This window comes from Manis javanica, chromosome 4, assembly GCF_040802235.1.
Source record: "Manis javanica isolate MJ-LG chromosome 4, MJ_LKY, whole genome shotgun sequence".
Taxonomy (NCBI): Eukaryota; Metazoa; Chordata; class Mammalia; order Pholidota; family Manidae; genus Manis; species Manis javanica.
This window is the reverse complement of record NC_133159.1, coordinates 157,324,285-157,342,794: the sequence shown is the minus strand read 5'-3', so window position 1 is coordinate 157,342,794 and position 18,510 is coordinate 157,324,285. Positions and strand designations below refer to the sequence as shown.

General features: G+C 50.8%; 1 protein-coding gene and 1 long non-coding RNA gene across 2 annotated transcripts; one reads left to right on the top strand and one right to left on the bottom strand.

Annotated features, from left to right (window-relative positions):
• Positions 1 to 2,415: 2,415 nt before the first annotated feature.
• On the bottom strand, positions 2,416 to 6,499 carry HOXB13 (homeobox B13). The gene is made up of 2 exons (XM_017650428.3): positions 5,816 to 6,499; positions 2,416 to 4,899 (listed from the first exon to the last, which is right to left on the bottom strand). Exons 1-2 carry the CDS (start codon positions 6,417 to 6,419, stop codon positions 4,646 to 4,648), a joined length of 858 nt encoding a protein of 285 aa, XP_017505917.2. The 5' UTR covers positions 6,420 to 6,499; the 3' UTR covers positions 2,416 to 4,645.
• A 3,696-nt stretch (positions 6,500 to 10,195) lies between these two features.
• Positions 10,196 to 18,287, top strand: LOC118968507 (uncharacterized). The gene is made up of 2 exons (XR_005056240.2): positions 10,196 to 11,438; positions 17,759 to 18,287. It is a non-coding gene; the product is annotated as an uncharacterized lncRNA (long non-coding RNA).
• Positions 18,288 to 18,510: the final 223 nt, after the last annotated feature.

Below are 18,510 nucleotides of genomic sequence, written 5' to 3'. Positions count from 1 at the left end.
ATGGGCCAGTCTCTGGTCTGAGAAATGGGCTCATAACACTCTTGCTCCCTTTGCAAAGGTCAGGACCAGAATTCAGCTTGCCTCGAGGCTCTGAGTTTGGCAGGCACGGGGCCAGAAGCCTTCAGCCTCCGAACGGCGCAGGGCTCTGCTCACGCATCTTAGGCTGGCGGAGGAACCACAGGAGCGCAGCACTGGGTGCCCCCCTCCCAGCACAGTCTGGGGCGGGGCTCAGCGAGAGGGCGCACAGCCGGAGGCTCCCACCTCCCGGCTGCGCTGCAAGTCCCCGAAGACTGTAAAGTCGCCTCCCCACTGCAGACTGAGGCCTCCTCCTCTCCGCGCCAACCTGGACGGCCCCCTCTCTCCTTCCCAAGGCCGGAGGTGTCTCCTCCTTCCTTCACCTTTCTCCAACTTCCCATAAAGTGGTTAGGAGGGTAGGGGTGGGGGCTGTGGAGACCACCAGCCTGAAACTTAAAGGTCAGTGGCAAAGTCCCTGACCCTCTCCTCCCCTCCGGGCTCCGTCAGACGCTGCCTCTCCCTCCCCATCATTCTGGGGGCAATTGAACGCTTGCTGCCTCATGTCTCCCTCTCATTTGGGGGCAACCTAGGCGAGGCGGCAATTTAGTGGAACTCTCCTTCACCGTCTTCTCCAACCACTCCCCCCCCTTTCTACTCAAAAATAGCCGGTAGCTGAGCGGAAGAAAAGCTGGTATCAGCTGCCCATTGGACGTTTTAAAACCTCCAGGCCCAGGCCAGCGCCTGGGGAGAGGGGCGGGGGTCCCCCTCCGGTGGGAGGCCCAGGGCGGCTCCAGTGCTTTCTCCCTCTTTTCCCGAGGAGGGACTATACAGGTGGGTGAGAATATGGTACAAATTTCTTACAACAAGGGAACCTCCACCTTTCAACCCCTCCCCAGCAGTCGTCTCCGCGCTTTATTTCAAGTTTACGGTAACGGGTTCATTTATTTAATTCACTGTTGTAGCCCTGGGGTTTCTATTAGACGGAACAGGGGCGGAGCACGAAGAGGTTCCCCCCGAAGGAAGCTTAATTAAAGTGTAGCACTTAGGATTAAATAAAACTTTAATAAAGGGGGAAGGGGAGAGCAGCCTGCTCCGCGTTGGAGGAGGGGAGCGGGCGCCGCTCGGGCAGCTGCCGCAGACAAAGCTTCCGGCCCCGGAAGGACTCAGAGCTGGGTGAGGCGGCAGGCACCGCGGGGCAGAAGCTCGGCTGGCTGAGGCCTCGGCAGTTCCAGGACGGCTGGAAGCGTAAGCCCGCGTGAGCGAAGGACCCCGGAGCTGGAGCCCCGGGTGCCTCTCTGCTGGGCTGCTGCCGGAATCTGGATTCGAAGACAGCTTCCGCAGGCCTTCTACACAGCCGTCCCCTAATTTGGCCTCTGGAGGCCTAAAACCTGCTTTCAACTGAGAAAGGTTTTCGGTCCTGGAACCAGCTTAGACGCGACCCTTCGATCCTGTTTCGAAGCTGCTGAGACTCTCAGCCTGAGGATAACCGGCTCCGACTAAGGGAGAGGCCATGGAGGGCAGCTCCCAAGAAATTTATGCTTCACGGTGAAAAGAAGCCCGGTATATTTGTGCCCCTCTGCTTTTATTTGTCCGCGAGAATGTTGTCTGAATTTGCCTGTTTGTGAATTTCGTGTTCACACGTTGCAGTCTGAATAATTTTAGCAAAACACCCTCCTGGAGCTTAAAAAGTGGCCCTATTTAAAAGCAAATCGCTGCAGGCAATTAAATGTAGATATATGGGTTTTGTTGTAATTTAGACACTAATTAGTGAAAGATTTTTAAATAGTCAGTCTCGGTGGGAGTGGGTATAATTCTTCTCCGGAGTAATATTGGTATTTGGAAAGGGATTCCATAAAGGGGTTTAATACAAAACTAAACATTTTTTGCACAGGCTCTATACAAGTAAATCAATCAGAAAAAACTGGGGGGCCAAGGGGGTGTGTCGCTAATTGTTCCGGCAAGGAAGATAAATATAATACTCCAGTGGAACGAAGACCTGAACGGAGGGCAGATGGCGCCGCGGCCTTGCTTGAGGAGCCCTGACCGCCCTGTTCTTCTATTCGATGGAGCTGGTGCTGCGCGCCTTGCCGTCTTCCTGGGTCTCTCGGCGGCTGGCCCGATTCATCTGCCGATACCTTGGCCCAATTCCAGGCGACTCCGGATCCTGGCGCGCTCGCACGCAGCCCCGAACTCCCCAACCCCGGAGGCCCAAGGCTCCGGGCGACGGGAAGCAGACGCTCGGTTTGGGGGAGAAAGCCGAGCCGCCCAGCAGGCTTTCCTGAAATGGCGAGCTTCTACCGGAAGGGGGCGCCCTCGTCTTTTTAATAGTCGAAACACATTGGTAGAGAAACAAATCTCTAAAATCCCGAATCTTTTTTCTGACGTTATTACGAGCGCATAATCAAAGAGTCCCGAAACTTTAAGTCCCTGATCGCCGCGTAGAGGAGTTAGAGCCCTGGGAGTCCAGAGTCTCGAGGTCCGTGACTCCTTCAGGCCTTTAGGCCACCTCGGTTAGTTCAAGCGGCAGCCCTTCTTGTGGCCTTTCCTCTCCTCAGATGGGGTCCCCCCACCGTGGTGCTCCCCCTCATTTGCTCCACTACCTACCCACATGCCGATCCGCGCTGAAGTCCCGTCATTTCTGAAGCGGCGAGGGAGGAGGTTGCTCTCACTACCACGGAAAAGCTGGGGGATCAAAAGCTAGTCGCGTGGGACTTCGCTTGAGGGAGAGCGTGGAAGGCAGAAAGTAACCTCTTAGCGGGGCGCACCACCGAGGAGCTTAAACTGGACCACGGGGCTTGGTAGGTTTTCTTAAATCACGACCTTGCCCCCACCACTACCACCAAGCACACAACTCCAAGGAGACCCAAGGTGGGAGGGTGGCCACCCCCAGCCCTGGGCTCCTCTTTGGTACATAGATTTAGAAGCATCTGAGTCACTTCCCAACTCACTCCCAGGACAGGAGCCAGGACCAGGATTCCACCTGACCGCCAGCTGTACACAGGGTTTCCTGGAGAACAACGAGCCCGAGTCAGCTCCAAGCTGCCGTCGAGACTGTGGTCCTCCACCGGCTGCTCGACGCCCTCCGGGTGGCATCTCAGAACACGGGTCGGCGGGTCCTCTCCACTCGTAGCCTGTGCGCTGGATAGCAGGGAACGTGTTTGGAGAGATCCCCGAGCCCAGGCTGCAGGAAGACCCAGCCCAAATCCGCTGGCTCTTTGGCGCCACCGAGGTGGCGAATCCCACCGCGCACTGGGCCCAGGTACAGGACCTCAGGGAACCAGCACGGAGGTGAAGACTCTGTGTGAGGGTCTCTGGCTCTGCGGCACTGCCTGCAGTCAGTCTGTCCAGGTTTCTGCAGTTCCGCGCTATGGATCTCGGTCTACGTGGACGGGGAGATCAGAGTTGGTGCTAACCTGTCCTCCGGCCCAAGAATTCAGGATAGGTGGAATGAACCAGCGCAAAATGAAAAGGAAACGAAATCTGTAGCTATGATCGTCTAGGACGTCTGGGGTTTCCCACCCTGAGTCTGGGTCTTTGGGCTTCCGCCACACGCTGTTCTTTCATCCGGAAAAGGGCCTGCCACCATCTCCCAGGCCTGAGACCCAACTGTTCTTCTGGGTGTCAAGAGGAGGCAAGTAGAGGATACACGGGTGGTGAGGGGGCCATTTTCTCTCCTGCCCCACAATACCAGCATGTCTGAGACAGCGCCTGCTCGTAGGATAGGAAACTACACTCGTTCTGTAACCATTTGTGTCTGGGAGGGGCCGCGTCTACAACGCCTAAACTACCTATTTTATGCAGCTCCCAAATGCCCAATGATCCATGTCCTGCTTAGAACAGAACCACCAAGAAAACTTAAGAGAACTCCTGGAAAGTTTTGAGGAGGAAGTGAGAAATGGTGACTTATCCATGCACTTTCTCAAACTCCATTTCTTTGGAAGGAAGGACAGACCTGGGAGGGCAGCGCTGGACTTCATTTTCACACAAGAACAAAATCTAAGAGTTGGGGAGTGGAGACTTCCAGGGCCAGCGGGTACAAGCTAGGAGGTGGGCAGGAAGAGAGGAAGGGTCACCATCCAGCATTCTCCTCATGCCCCCTGCCATCTTAGAAAAATGCTAAGTAGGCAAAGTGGGCCCAGTACTGCCTTGCTCCTCTCCGGCAGTCCCTGGAATGGGGGATGGAAAGCGGTGCATGAAAGTGGTGCAGAGGAAGCTGCCCTGCTACCGGTCTCCTTCCAGGTTTATTCATGATCAGCTCAATGCATGGAAATGGTTTCTAAAGTGCTCTACAGAATCTAGATAGAAAATACGAGACTAATCATCATGGCTACTAGTACTGGTTATGGTGATTGTGGCCATGGCCAGGATGAAGAATTATGACTGGGACAGGTCCTTTGGATGGTGTTACTCTGGTGAACTGGGCTGTAACTCAGGGCCTCACTAGCTCTCTGGGACATAGTGGGTACCCAGGCCTCCCTGAGGAACAGCCCAGGAGCTATGGCCTGGAGAGAATGTCACCTGGGGCGGGGGCCCCTCAGCAGAGTTCTGGCTCCCAGCCTGGCCTTGTCAGGCTCTTGGTTTCCCCAGTACACCCCCTCTTCTCCCCACCCTCCCCAGCCAGGGAGCTCCCTCACGGAGTAACGCTGGTCTTGACCTTGGCAAGCACCTTCTTCTCCTTGACTCGGCGGTTCTGAAACCAGATGGTGATCTGGCGCTCTGAGAGACTGGTGGCTGCAGAGATCTTGCGCCTCTTGTCCTTGGTGATGAACTTGTTAGCCGAATATTCACGCTCCAGCTCGCGCAACTGTCCCTTGCTGTAGGGAATGCGCTTCTTGCGGCCTCGGCGGAAGGCGCAGCTGTCTGGAGGGTGCTGCGTGCTTGAATCTGTGCGGTGGGAGAGGGAAGTAGAGAAAAAAACCTTCAGAGCCCTGCCTTTGAGCCCAGGTACAGACCCAGGCCCCACAAGCAGTTATCCTACAGGGACACTCAGGACACCCTGCTGGTGCACGTGTGCTCCCACTCCCCCACTGCACACAGGGACCCTCAACTTTTAGATGGTTCTCTGATTTCTCCTCAACCTTGAAAAGCCCAGGCTCCTACAGGCCACCCTCAACCCATCAGTGCCCTCACACCTGCAAGTCTGCAAACTCACCCTCCACACATGGCCATACCTTTGCTCACGGTCACATAGGTCTACACTCACATGCATTTTCAGACTCTTGGCCACTCATATATTCTATAGACAAATTCTGTACAGAAGGGGACAAGTTTCTGCCCCACTCCCTGGCCCCCTGCCCTCACCACACACACACACTCACCCCTACATGGTTGCAGGAAATCTAAATTTTCCTTTGGAAAGTGAAATTTTCATCCAAGACAAAGTGAGGGGTTGTATTCTTTACAGAACATCCAATCTCTGTTTCGGCCCACCTCACACCTATACTGATGGAATTGAGTTACTTAGCCTTTTTGTAAAATTAAACTGGGATCTGCTGGGGAGAAACACCCTGCTCCCCATCCAAAAACAAAGAGCCAAACACTCAAACATATTGAAAAGCAGGTCTTAAGGCCTCCTAAGCAGATAGCATATAACTCAGGCCCCTCTGGCCTTCTGGGGCCTCCACCCAGGCTCTCCAACTGCTTGGATCCTCCTTCAGAATCCTAATAGCCAACGGAGGAGCACCAAGCTCTTCCTCACCAGCCCAAGTCTCTTTCCATTTCCTCCCAGTCAAATGCCAGCAGGGCCTACAACCCCACGCTCTCGGCGCCAAGGGGACTCAGAGAAGTGGGGGCAGGTTACCTGCAAATGCAGCCTTCCAGAAGGGACCTGGTGGGTTCTGTTCTCCCTGGCAACACATCTGGCTGTTCCAGCCACCGGTGAGGGCCCAGGGCTGGTAACTGTCCACAGGCAGCAGAGTGTCATGGCGAGGCTCACCGGTGGCTCCCAGAGTCTGCACCACTGACACATCCAGGTAACTGGCCATAGGCTGATAGGGTCCCGGGTACCCGGGATAGAAGGCAAATTCGGTGGGGCGGCTGGGGTACTCCTCCCCGGCAGAGGGAGCCTCGGCGGGGTAGGCGGCTAGGGTGGCCGCCTGGGCACAGGGTTTCAGCGAGCTCCGGGACACTCGGCAGGAGTAGTACCCGCCTCCAAAGTAGCCGTAAGGCACCGGAGCTGCGGACGCTCCCTGGGGCACCCCGGAGCATGGGTGGCACTGCTTTGGCGGTTCTGCAGAGCCTGGCAGATCCAGGGGGGCGTAGTTGACAGCGGGCATCAGCGTAGGCGCGGCCGCTGGGTGGCTGGCCAGTGGGGAGTGGGCGACTAGATTCCGACTCCCTCCAGCTCCCAGCAAGCCTTCGATATCCTTGGCCCCGTCCAAGGTGGCATAATTGCCGGGCTCCATGGGGACGAGGGTCGGCTCATGGGGTGCTGGTGGTGGAGGATTCAGGGGGCACCCTGCTCGCTCTCCCCACCCAGGCCCCGGGAATCCAAAGCGTTTTAAATCGCTTCCAGCTCGCACGGCGCCTGCACCCGCTCGGCCTGGCCGTCCTGACGCAAGAGACGCAGGTGCCCGGGCACGCGCGCTGATTGGCTGCGGCCTGGGGAGAGAAGCTCATAAAATCTTCATGGCAGAAATTGCGAAAATACTTTACCCGCGCCCCAGTCTCTCTCTCTCTCTCCCTCTCTTCCTCCCTTCCTCCCTCTGTGTCTGTATCTCCTCTCTCTCACTCACTCACCCTCCGTCTTCCTCTCACTCACCCTCCGTCTCTCTCTCTCTCTTTTATTGCATTTGAAAACAAGAGAGAAAAGAGAGGAAGTGTTCTTTCGCTGCTTTCCAATTTGGAGCTTACCCAGCTCCGAGTCCAGGGGAGGGGAGAAGTGGGAGGCGGAGGGAGAAGGGACAAGGAGCCTGCCCCACCTCCTTCGCCTCCTCTCCCTCCCTGGCTCTCTGTCTCCTCTGCTTTGGCAGGTTTAACGAGAGAATAAAAAAGCTCTCCCTATAAAGTGTCCATCTCGTGGGGGAAGGGGAGTCGGGGGGTGGGGCCAGGAGGCCGCTCGGGGCCTGAAAAGGGAACCTGGGAATGCGTCTGAGTCAGAGGAGGCTGGGAAATGGAGATTTAAAAGTATTTCTGGGAGCCCCTTGCTTTGGATCCTGGATACTAGCATCCCAGTTCACTCCAGGTGTCTCTCACATCCTGGATGCACCCTAATAAGCTGCTCTGGGGCCCAGGGGAGTGCCTGGAACGCTTCTTCCCACGGGACCCCAGCTACAGTCTAGAAGTTGCTCCCGGTTTGGGGTGGAGCAGAGAGAGAGGGAGGGGACCACAAGCTCCAAAGGAAGAGCCTGGAACTCACAAAGTTCCTGAAGGGGAAGTGGAGTTTCTAGAAGTGGCCTATGAAAGGGGGTCTGGATTTCTGGTTAGGGGTGGGGAAAGAGACAGGGAAACACACACACACAGAACCTGTATATTCAGAGACAGAGAAAGGGAGAGGAGACCCAGGGAGGGCAGCACAAAGAGGGAAAGAGGGAATTTAAAGGAGGGGTTGGAAGAGGATCTTTTAAAATCTTATAAAATCCTGAAATTCCAGTCAGAACAGAGAGGCTTTCTCCCCCCTTTCTGGGATCTAAGGAATTTGGGGGAAGGCAGGCCTGGCTAACTGAACGTGAACTAGTTGCAGGGGTTCTAGATCCCAGGAATGCCCAACCCTGGCCTGTGTGAAGATGCCCAGACTCTGCCCTGCCATCGTCCTCTCTTCCAAGAGGCCCAGGAAACACCCTGGCACTGGTCCACTCCCACCCAAGCTAAGTGTCCACAAAGCCCAGGAACCCTATCTGCTTCTTCCAGGCTTTAAATATCCTTAGAAGGAAAAGGGAATGGGAGAGGAAGCCCAGAGCTCCGGAGGAGTTGCTTGCAGCCCCTCTGTTGGGGCCTATAGTGCAGTGCAAATTGGGAGGCTCAGATGATTGTTTCACAAATCTGTCTTCAGAGGTTTCCTTTTCCCTTCGCTACTCCCTAATCAAATCCTTCTAAGTCCACTTTTTCTAAAACCACCCCCCACCCTGCAAGGACAGGAATTTTTCCATTCTATGCCAGGGTCATGGCAGTTTTATAGAACAGACCACCCTGAGCTCTAGGTGGACCCAGCCACGCTCACTCACCTGAATCTGAACTTGAGCCATCTTTCGGGAAAGGCCCCGTGCAAACTGGAGTTGCCCCAAGCAGTAGGGCTGTAGTGGAGATTATAGATCACTGTCCATGAACATTGCTAATAATGGAAGACATCAAGCATGAAATCCTCACTAGGTTTTATTGTATTTGAAAACAACCTGAGAGAAAAGGAAGATGTCATTTCGATGCTTTCCAGTTTCTTATTATAACCATTTGTTTGTCTAATTATGAAAGACAGAAAGACCAGTATTTTTTAACTGAAGATTAAGAATTTTTCTCTGGTTTTTACTTGATAATTGACAGTACAGGCATGAATGGATTCCTACACTTAAAAATAATTTAAATCATATCCTATGACCCAGTAATTCCATTCCTAGGCATATACCCAACAGAAATGAATGTTTATGTCCATCAAAAGGCATGTACTAGAATATGCAAAGCATTTTATTCGTTAGAGCTCAAAAATAGAATAGAAACAATCCAAATGTCCATAAATAGGAGACTAGGTAAATAAATCATGATACAGTTAAAGAATGGAGTATTCCATGGCAATAAAAAAACTGCTACACATGGATGAATCACACAGATATGCCAGTGAAAGAAGCCAGACACAAAAGAATAAATTTGTAGGATTCTATTTCTATGCAGTTTAAGAAAAGGAAAAATTAATCTATGGTAATAGCCATCAGAAGGAAGTACCTTGGAAAGACGGACTCCTGATTGGGAGGCAACATAAGGAAGCCTTCTTGGGTGCTGGAAGTGTTCTCAAGGGCGATCTGTATTCTAGTTTCCTGGGTGTGATCACTTTGTGAAAATTCAAGCTGTACACCCACTGTTTCTGCACCTTACTGTACATCAGTTTTATTTCTAATTTTTAAATATGTAAAGATTCATAGCAATATTGCCTGCCACTGTGTTTTTGGATATGTAGTGTTATCCATGCCCATGAAAATAAGCAGCTAAAGTGCACGTAACTGCATCGTGCAGCACAGAGATGACCAACTCAAACTTTGTACTGGTGAAGTTCTCCAGCTATGCGGGAGACCCCTATGTAGGTACATTTCAATACAAATAAACATTATGGGTTTTTTGTTTCTACAATTTATTCAGCATCTTCTAGATCCCAGGGAATAGTTCTGGATATCATAATAATTAATATATGAGCTTGTGTTCCCATTTCCTGTACATGCATATTTATGTATGTGCATCTGTCTGTGACCTATCACAGACCTCAACTGGAGTCAGGGAAGATAGGATTAAGTCTCCTTATCTGTAAAAATTAGCTGTCTCCTTATGGGGACAGTAATTCCTACCCCACAGGAACGCTGTGAAGATGAAATGAGATTTTTGGCACATGAAAGTTTTTATAAACTGAATAAATATGACTTCTATTTTTCTTTTCATATGTGTAACTGTGTCTAATGAACTACAAGCCATCTGTTTTTATTTGAAAAGAAAAGGACAGTGGTCCTAAAGAGAACTGGTCAATTCTCATTTGCTTCTCTCAATCCCAGAGTGAGCTGGAGGTTCCCAGATAGGGAAACTGAGGCCTCAGATCCTCTAAATCCTCCGTGGCGCTCCACGTGAGTTCAGGGCTGAAGTCTCCGGGACAACCCAGGCATCGTACCTCCCAGCCCAAGGGGCTGAGACAGCCCTTCCCCCCAGCCCCACAGATTCCTTTGTGTCCGCCTCCAGGACTCCTGAGCTCCCTTTACTGACCTAGCCAAAAGTGCTGAAAGCCTCAGCTGCTCCTTTACATACCGGCCAGACACCTCCAGGAAGGTCAAGGCCAAGTTGAAAGTTAAGAGTCTGTTTACCTCCGGGAGCCCATTCAGCACGGCCCCACAGACCGCCTGTGACCTTTACAGCCTGGCCTTTGAGCGCGGCCGCCGCGCCCCCGGGAGTTCCGGCCCCGGGAACTTGGAACCTCCTTGTCAGCTCCCGCCCCCGCCCGGGCTCGGACCCGTGACGCGGGGGAGGGGGCGAGAGGCACCCACCCGCCCCACTTGGGCCATTTATGAAATTATATATCATTTTTGTAAAGCAAGGTGAGTGCCCACTGCCTTCGTTCTCCCAGCTGGAACAATGTAGGTGGTGGCGACGACTGCGGGCCCCCAGGTCGTCGGTGATGAATAATGAGAATTTATTTGCAGGGGCGACGCTTCCCTTTCTGGAAACGTCTGGGCTCCGCCGCCCAGCCAGACTGCGCCGGCCTGGCTAAACGGCTTGGAGTCGCTTCCTTTATGAAAATGGCCTAATTGGGGGGTGCGCTCTTTTCTTCCTTTCTTTCATCTCTTCTTTCTTGCCGTCTGCATTGTCTCTTATCTGTCTTTAGTCTCTTGGTATCTTTCTTTTTAAATATATATTTATATTTCTCTTTCTGCCTTTCTTTCCTTCAATTTTAGTTATCTTGCTTTTTGTGCGTTTGTTCTCATTTCTTGTTTTTGTCTTTATTGCATACTTTCTGCCCCCTGCCCCAACCACTATTTTTCCTTCAGTTACTTTCTCCCTGTCACTTACACAATTTTTTTCTTGTTTGCTTCATCCTCTCATTTTCTTCCTTTCGTTTTCTCTTTTTTCCTTCCTCCTTTTCTGTCTTTCCCTCTCATCTGTTTTGCTGTTTCTCTCTTACCTCATTTTTGCTTTTCTCTACTCTTGTTCTCCCAACCCTCATCCACGTTTTGCCTTTCCGGCCCTCTCATTTTTCCATTGTTCTTCTCCGAAGTCTGGAAAGGGCCTGCGGGGCTGTAGCTCTCCCTTCGCCGGAGAAGCCTGTAGGGCAGCCTGGAGCAGTGTCGCTGGCCCGGAGCCCTGCCAGCAACTAGGATGGCCCGGCCTGGCTGGGGATGAGGCAACCCAGCCCTTCTCCGTGAGATGAAGTCAGGAGGGCCTCTCCTGGCCTTTGAGAAAAATCTTTGGGACAAACTGATGGCGGGGTCCAGGAGCTACAGGAACCAGAGATTGGGAGGCACAGCTTGTCAGGAGGCTGCCCTCTCTGTCCCTCTCACCCGGGCAATCCTGGGACATCCTCTGGATTAAGACATTCTCAGGACAAACCCAGCTGCTTCAGAGATGGGGGCCAAGGGACACAGCTATGAAATTAGACAGTTGTGGCTTCCACTATGGGACAAGTGGATCTGAGGTGCAATCGAAAGATGATCTGCTAGTGGGAGAGGATAGCTCCGACCACACAGCCGCTGCTGCCTGCTCTGATGGCTTCTGGAAATGGGAGAGCACTTAGCCAAGCCCAGGTACTGTGAGTGGGTTCCGGAGTGGAGAGAGGGAGGGAGTGATGAAGGGGGGCCAAAGGGGGCCAAAACAGGGTTGCTGAACAGAGACTAAAGGCCTCCAGTCCTCTGGCTCTGCAGCTCTGGGTCAGAGCAAACTGCCTGCTCCTTGCTTACCATTTGTGCAGTGTGCTGAGTTGAAAGGCCCGCTGTCGCCAGAGTCGCCAACCCTCTCTTCCCACCCTGGGCTTTGCTGGGGAGGCTGATCTCAGTTATCCACCCCCTGCACCCAACCCAGAGAAGCCCTTCCTGGATCTGGCCTAAATCATTAGGAATTTGGGGCTGAGACTACAGAACACAAGTCTTATGCTAGGTTTTGTTAAGGCTACAGTGTTTCATGGTTATTTTCCCTCTCTGCACCTCTGTATTCCTATCTGCCCTGTGTAAGGCGGGAAGGGCCAGACCAACCAGTTGCTCCTTAAGTATATATGTGAGTTCACTCTGGGCACAGAATGGCCTGCAAACAGGCAGGAGCAGAGAAGGGAGCATTACTGGAGATCAAGGGTGTTAGTGTGGAGGAAACAGTGGAGGGAGCCAGAAGGAGGCCACTAGGCTTGCCCACTAATCATTCCACGTGGAGCCAGGGTGGGGCACAGTTATTAGGTCCTTGAGGGAGCCCAGCCCTGTGACCTGGTCTCTGTGGGGCAACTGTCACGGGCTGACTCAGTTGGGACAAGCAGCCCCAGGGTGTAAACTCCATAGCAGCTCATTAAATTGAACCAAATCAGTGCAGGAGATCCTCCACCTCCACACTATAATTCCCTGAGGAGCCCTCCTAGCCTTCCCTACCATACACACACTTGGAGGTAGAGAAACAGGGGTGGGATGCCAAATGGGGACATGCAACCAATGTCTTTGGTGTCTGCTGGTGTCTGCAGCAGCTAGCTTCCTTTGGTCCAACCTCTGGGATCCTGGGTGGGACTTGGGAATAGGGAATATTTCAAAAAACCTACCTCCAAGTTCAAGAAAGCAATCTGAGTCACAAACTCTCCCTCCCCCATCTCCACCTTGTTTTTTCCCTCTAGGAATGTGGATGTAGGTGATAATTATCAGGATAAATGCTGGTTACTCTCAGGGCTGCTGCTCTATAGACCCTGCTAGAGACAAAGACTGAGTTTTCACTCTTGAAATCAAGAGGAATATCTGTACCAAGGCTCTGGCCCCTAGAGTCCTAAACCCAACTATTTGGTTTGAAATGGAGCTGTAGGTTTGAGGCTTAGAGGAGAGTACAGTTTGAGATATTTGATTTCTTGCTCTGACTCCATTTCTCTTGCTGAGAGGCCTGAGACCCTTCCAGTGGCCTAGAACTTCACCATCCTGTGGCCCACATCTCTCTCTCTCTGTCTCTTCCTCAACCCCATAGCAAATGCTTTTTCCTTCTCTGTCCACTAAGTTATCTGTTCGAAGAAACAAAGTTGGGAGAGAGAAAGGCAAGCATTTCATACACACACACGATGAAGCAAAGAAAAATGTCCCATATTCCATGACTTCCAAACTTGTCCTGTTCATGCTGCTCGTAGTTCCTGTCTTTGAAGGTGCATACTAAGATGGGAGGGAAAGTTGCCACAAACAACTACCTCCTTAAGATTCAATAGAGGCTTGAAAATAACTCTAAGAGTTGTTTTGGCTGTTCACACACACACACACAGACACACACAATCTGCCTTCCTGAAGCCCCTGCCTCAGATGTACTTCGGAGGACAGTCTATCTTAGCCAGGCCCCTCATTTCTCACTTAGGCAGGCCCTGGCCAGCTATTTACCACAGACCCCAACAGCCTGTGAGGCTGGAGACTCTGACTGACTGTCTATAGCCTGTCTACAATGACTCTGAATGTGCAGAGCTGATATTGGACCATGGAACCCCTTTGTCAAAGTGAGATTTGGGATTGGAACAGAGCTGAGGCTTATAATAGGTCTTGGCTCTGGACTGCTTGGGCTTAAACTAGTACTTCTCCAGGCTCCTCAGAGGTTTTCTAAGAGTTATGATAGAGTAATGAAGTGTCTTTCAATTTAAATTGGAAAATTGCCTGCCAAACTTTTTTTTAACAATATGAATCTCCATAGACTTTACAGCTTTGTCCATGATTGGAGGGGATTATAGCTGCTATTGGCCCCGGATGCCAGAAATCTTCCTCAGAGAAATGAAGATCTTTGCTCTCCTTGCCCCACCCCCATCCCAAGTTGCTTTTATGGCTGGGGTAGGGCTTGGGAGGAGATTCTGATCTTGGAGGCTACTGCATAGAAACTAACACCAGGGACTAAGGATCTAGAAGTTTAAAAGGACAGAAAAACTTCCTTCTATGAAATCCTTAATTAGGGCTATCTCTGATTGGAGGATATGCGGGGCTCCCCTTTCTCTTTTCTGCTTTTGAAGAATAGGAAGATCCGATTCCTTGTTACCCAAACTGGTCAGTTGGTATGTGGGTTGGAAAGATCATTAGCGATCATCAGTTCTAGCCAGCTATGTGCTCAAGTGGCTGGATGGCAGATGCTGAAGGAAAGATGCTGTCTTCCCAAGTCGGAATGAATTGACCTCAGGAAAACAATAGCCAGTTCTGTGGCTCTGAGCTGCTGGAGTGGGAGCAGAAGAAGGGATGAATAACACAGAAGGTAGACAGTGTTGGAACTTCCAGGGATGTCCTGAGTGTCCCTCTCCTTGTCTCCCCAGGAGAGTCCCAAAAGTCAGGCAGACTGGAGCATGAGTATGTAGATCATCCACAAGTTCGTTCCACGTTTAACCAGATCCTCTGGGGCCAAAGCTTGGTCACAGGGGCACCCCCTTCCAGGCTAAAGGATTGCTAGTCTGTTTGTTCCAGCTCCGTTAGGCAAGGCCAGGACTCCCAGTTTCTTATTCCTAAAGTCAGCCTGGAAACCTTCCCTAAGAATAAAATGCATTTCCAGGAGCCCACATAGAGGCCTACGGAAGTCATGGGAAGCAGACCCCATCTCTTCATGCCCTAAAATCTCTCAATAACCCAGGATTATGGGCACAGGTCCAGCCCAGATCTCCAGCTGTCTGCATGTGTGTTTGGGAACTGATGTGGGTAAGGACTGGGCACATCTGGCCTCGAGTTGGAATCCCCCACACCAGTCAACCTTGGGCTCTGCTTCATTTGTCCCCTGCCTGCCCCATCTGCACAGTTTTACTAGCCTTAGGAATCACAGTCCCAGGGGTGCAGGCCAAACCTTGGCCCACAGGAAGCACAGATGGACCGTGGACAGTCCCGCAGCCCAGGGCCCTTCCTGGCCTGAGATCCATACATTTTAGGTGAGGTAGGCTACTCCCACCAGATAGAATTCATTGGAACGAAGGGGACCCAAGGACTTTCTATCAAGATGAGGGGCGGCCTAGGACTTCTCCCTTTTATCCAAGAGCCTTAATTCCCTTCCTTCCGCGTGTGTGAACACCTGGACGGGCAGATTTTTCAGTGTTGCGACGGAAGACACCGCACGCAGCGAAGTTTACCCACCGGCTCTTGGACGGCAGAGCGGACCCGCAGGCGTATGAGGTCTCTAACCTCAGACGGTGCAGCTGGGGAGCGTGAAAGCCGCCTCCCAGACCTCCCTTTCACCCACCCACACACCGCCTCAGTGCCAGAAGGCGCACCCTGCCCTCCAGGGGTCCTTCTGAGGCGGAGGTTCCACCTCAAGGCGGAACTCCCCGCTGGTTCAAAACCTGCTTTTCAGCGACGCACTGCCGGCTGCCCAATCCGGGTTTTCCAAGCAGCGGTCCCTGGACGCTGCTTTGGCCAGCACCTCGCGCCCACAGATCCCTCCACCCCTGTCCCGTTGCTCCTCGGGCTAACTGGGGCGGATACTTCAAAATCCTCACACACACCAAAACCGAAGGGCCGAGGACCGTAAGTGCCCTGTATGTACCTTTCATTCAGTCCTTACGACAGGACCCTGTTAGGGGGGCGATTGTTACTCCTGTTTTGTAGATGAGAAAACTGAGGATTGGGGGATTAATTTGCCCAACTTCTAGAGGCTGCTGAATAAGTGCCTGCTCCAACACCGGGCTTTGCCGCACCCAAAGCCGGGCTCTTCCTATTTCACTTTCTTTTCTCTATTCAAATACCAAGTCGTTTCCAATTTTTTTAATGGAAATAAATCTCATTAAAAAATACAAAGTGACACTAAAAATATACCTAAGATATTTGGACGTTAATTAAACCGAAAGGGGAAAAAACAAATTGCTTTGGGGATAATAAAATGTCTCCAAAATAATGGAACCTTCTGACACACATTTTTGACCAGTGACCCCTAAAACTACCAAGATGCAGACTAAGTAAGTTAACACACCCACACCCACCCCACTCCTGCCACTCTGTTTCACTTTGGAGCTGAGTCCATATGAGTGACTGGGAGCTCTATGTGGAAATTTTCATCTATAGGTGAATCAGCTGAAACCCCAACTCCTTAACCTCCAATGGCCTTGTTGCCCACACCCACAGAACTGCAGAGAAGAAAACATTGTGGGAGCCATCTGGTGCTAAAACACTCTGTCCTCTCCCTGGGGAAAAATGGTTTAGTGAGCCTGAAGATTCTGAACTTGATTCCATGGAGGTCCTCAAAGGCTCACCCCTTGAAACGGATAGTGAAAGTGTGTGTGTGTGTGTGTGTGTGTGTGGTGTGTGGTTTGTGGTTTCCTGGGATGTGAATCCATGGCTTTATTGACTTGTTTTCTAGTGGCAAATTTCATATATACAGAAGAATATAAGACCCATCATTCAGCCTCAACAGTTATCAATTCACGACCAATTTTATTTCAATTTCTTTCTGGAATATTTTAAAGCAAATCCCAGACATCATTTCAAAATACTTCAGTTTGAATCTTTAACACATTAGGATGTTTTTTTTTCTTTTTTTCTTTCTTTTTAAATAGAACCTCCAGGTGATTATCACACATAACAAAATTAACTACAATCCCTTAATACTATCCACATTTCGTTTCCTCGGTTGTCTCAAAATTGACTTCTTACAATTACATTTGACCCTTAAACAACATGGCTTAACTGTGCAGGTCCACTTATACACATATTTTTTTTAAATTAAGAGATTGGAAAGTTTTTGGAGATTTGTGACAACTTGTAAAAACACTTTCTTTTTTCTAGCTTAGCTTAGTATAAGAGGACGGTATATAATGCATATGACATACAAAATGTGTTAATCAATGGTATGTTTTTGGCAAGGCTTCTGGTCAACAGTAGGCTGTTAGTAGTTAAGTTTTGGGGAAACCAAATGTTATACCCAGATTTTTGACTGCATAGGGGTCAGCGCTGCTAAGCCTCTCATTGTTCAAGGGTCAGCTGTAATTTGTTCAAAATCATGATCTAAACAAAGTCCACAAATTACATTTAGTCAATATGTCTCTTAACTTTCTCATAAACTGCAACAGTTTCCTCCTTTCTTTTTTTTCATGCCATTTGTTTTTTAAAAACCTGGGTCCCATGAATGGACTAATAGTTACCAAAGGGAAAGGGACTGGAGAGGATGGGTGGGAAGGGAGGGACAAGGGCGGGGGAAAAAGAAAGAGGGAAAAAAAAAAAACCTGGGTCAGCCCAGTTCCCAAAGGTATTGATCATCCCTACCCCCCCAACCAAACTCTATGTTGCTCTATGTTGGACCAAACAACTTATTTTTACAGGCTCCCACCCCACTGTCCACTGCAGCCAGTGTGCACAGGATGGCTGCATGGTTCCCTCTGCTCCCTCACAAAGAAGATGCAGCCCCTGCCCCACATCATGACTCCCCTTGGTTCCCTTGTTGCTCTTGAAATGGGGGATCTCCCATCCTCTCCTACTCCCAGGCAGCCAAAAATGGAATCCTCTGATGAATCTTTGGGTTTTCCAGGTTTCAGCGAATGTCAAAGCCTGAATACACAGCTCCAAAACTAGAGGCAAGATTGCTGCCACTGGGGCAGGACTGTCCAATTTCCTTCCTTGAGGATGTCCCCAAAGGCTTCCATGCTTCCCAAGAGAACCAGAGAACATAGTCTGTTTCCCAAGTGGAGCAGCCAGACTAGCTGTACTATCTCATATTCTCTCCTGCGCCTAGGGCAGCATTGACATGGGGAGCTTGAAATGCTGCCCTGCTCTGGCACATGGTACCTGCTATGTGTCCTTGGGCTGGTCATCTCCTCTCTCTGACTCTCAATCTCCTCATCTGTAAAGCAGTTGTCTCTGCCCAACCTTCCACACAGGGCTGCTTGGAGACAAAGATGAGGGAAGTGGAGATTGTAAAGGGTTTGACGTGTATGTAGCTAATGAGTTGTTTCTCTCAGAGTTGGTGGTGTCAGATGATACAGTGAAGATTTCTGCTGGGGGAAGAGCAACTAGCCTACAACCGTGTTACATCCTCATGTCTGTGGAGAAGACACCCCTGTACAACATGTCCCACAAACTAGAAGACCTGAGCTTGGTTGTGCCGTCAGAGAAGCTATGACCTCTCAGCACAGAGAAGAGTACCAGGGTGCCCACTCCTCTTTCCCAGGAACTGCCAAGGAGCCAGGAGCCAGGACTGTCTCATCTCTGAATCCCCCCTCCACTGCCACACCCCTTCCCTCTTTCCAGAGCTCCCAGTCACCTCGAAGCCCCAATTTATCTCCAGGAGGAACCCAAAAAAACACTGGCTGGGCCCCAGGTACAGAGCTGAAGGGGGTCCAGCCCAGCTGCTATGAATCAGCTCTACCCTTCTGTGAGCCAGTGCAGAATGAAGTGCACACATCAGTGAAGAGTCCTCACATTTCTCATTTCCAAACTACACCTAGCTCATAAAAAGCATGCGAATGTAATAAATTCTCCCCTGCAGGACATGGTTTTAATTAATTATTGGATGATTCAAGGTGACTCATGTGTGAAACACAATTTGCCCTCGTAAACTGAATCTCACATAATCTATCCTGAGTAACAGGCTGCGTATTCCCATCTGAGACTTACACAAAACTTACGTTTATCCTTCGAAAGTCTAGTGGTGAAATAGATGTGTGACTTTAGCCTAAAGAGAGCTCACTCAACCAGCTAGGGGTACTAAGAG

What these genes read in the sequence shown, in the direction of transcription:
- HOXB13 (XM_017650428.3), bottom strand. Translation starts at nt 6,419, where the DNA reads ATGGAGCCCGGCAATTATGCCACCTTGGACGGGGCCAAGGATATCGAA. An exon ending in CTGGAAGGCTGCATTTGCAG is followed by an intron (nt 4,900 to 5,815) that starts GTAACCTGCCCC and finishes CCCACCGCACAG; the next exon opens with ATTCAAGCACGCAGCACCCT.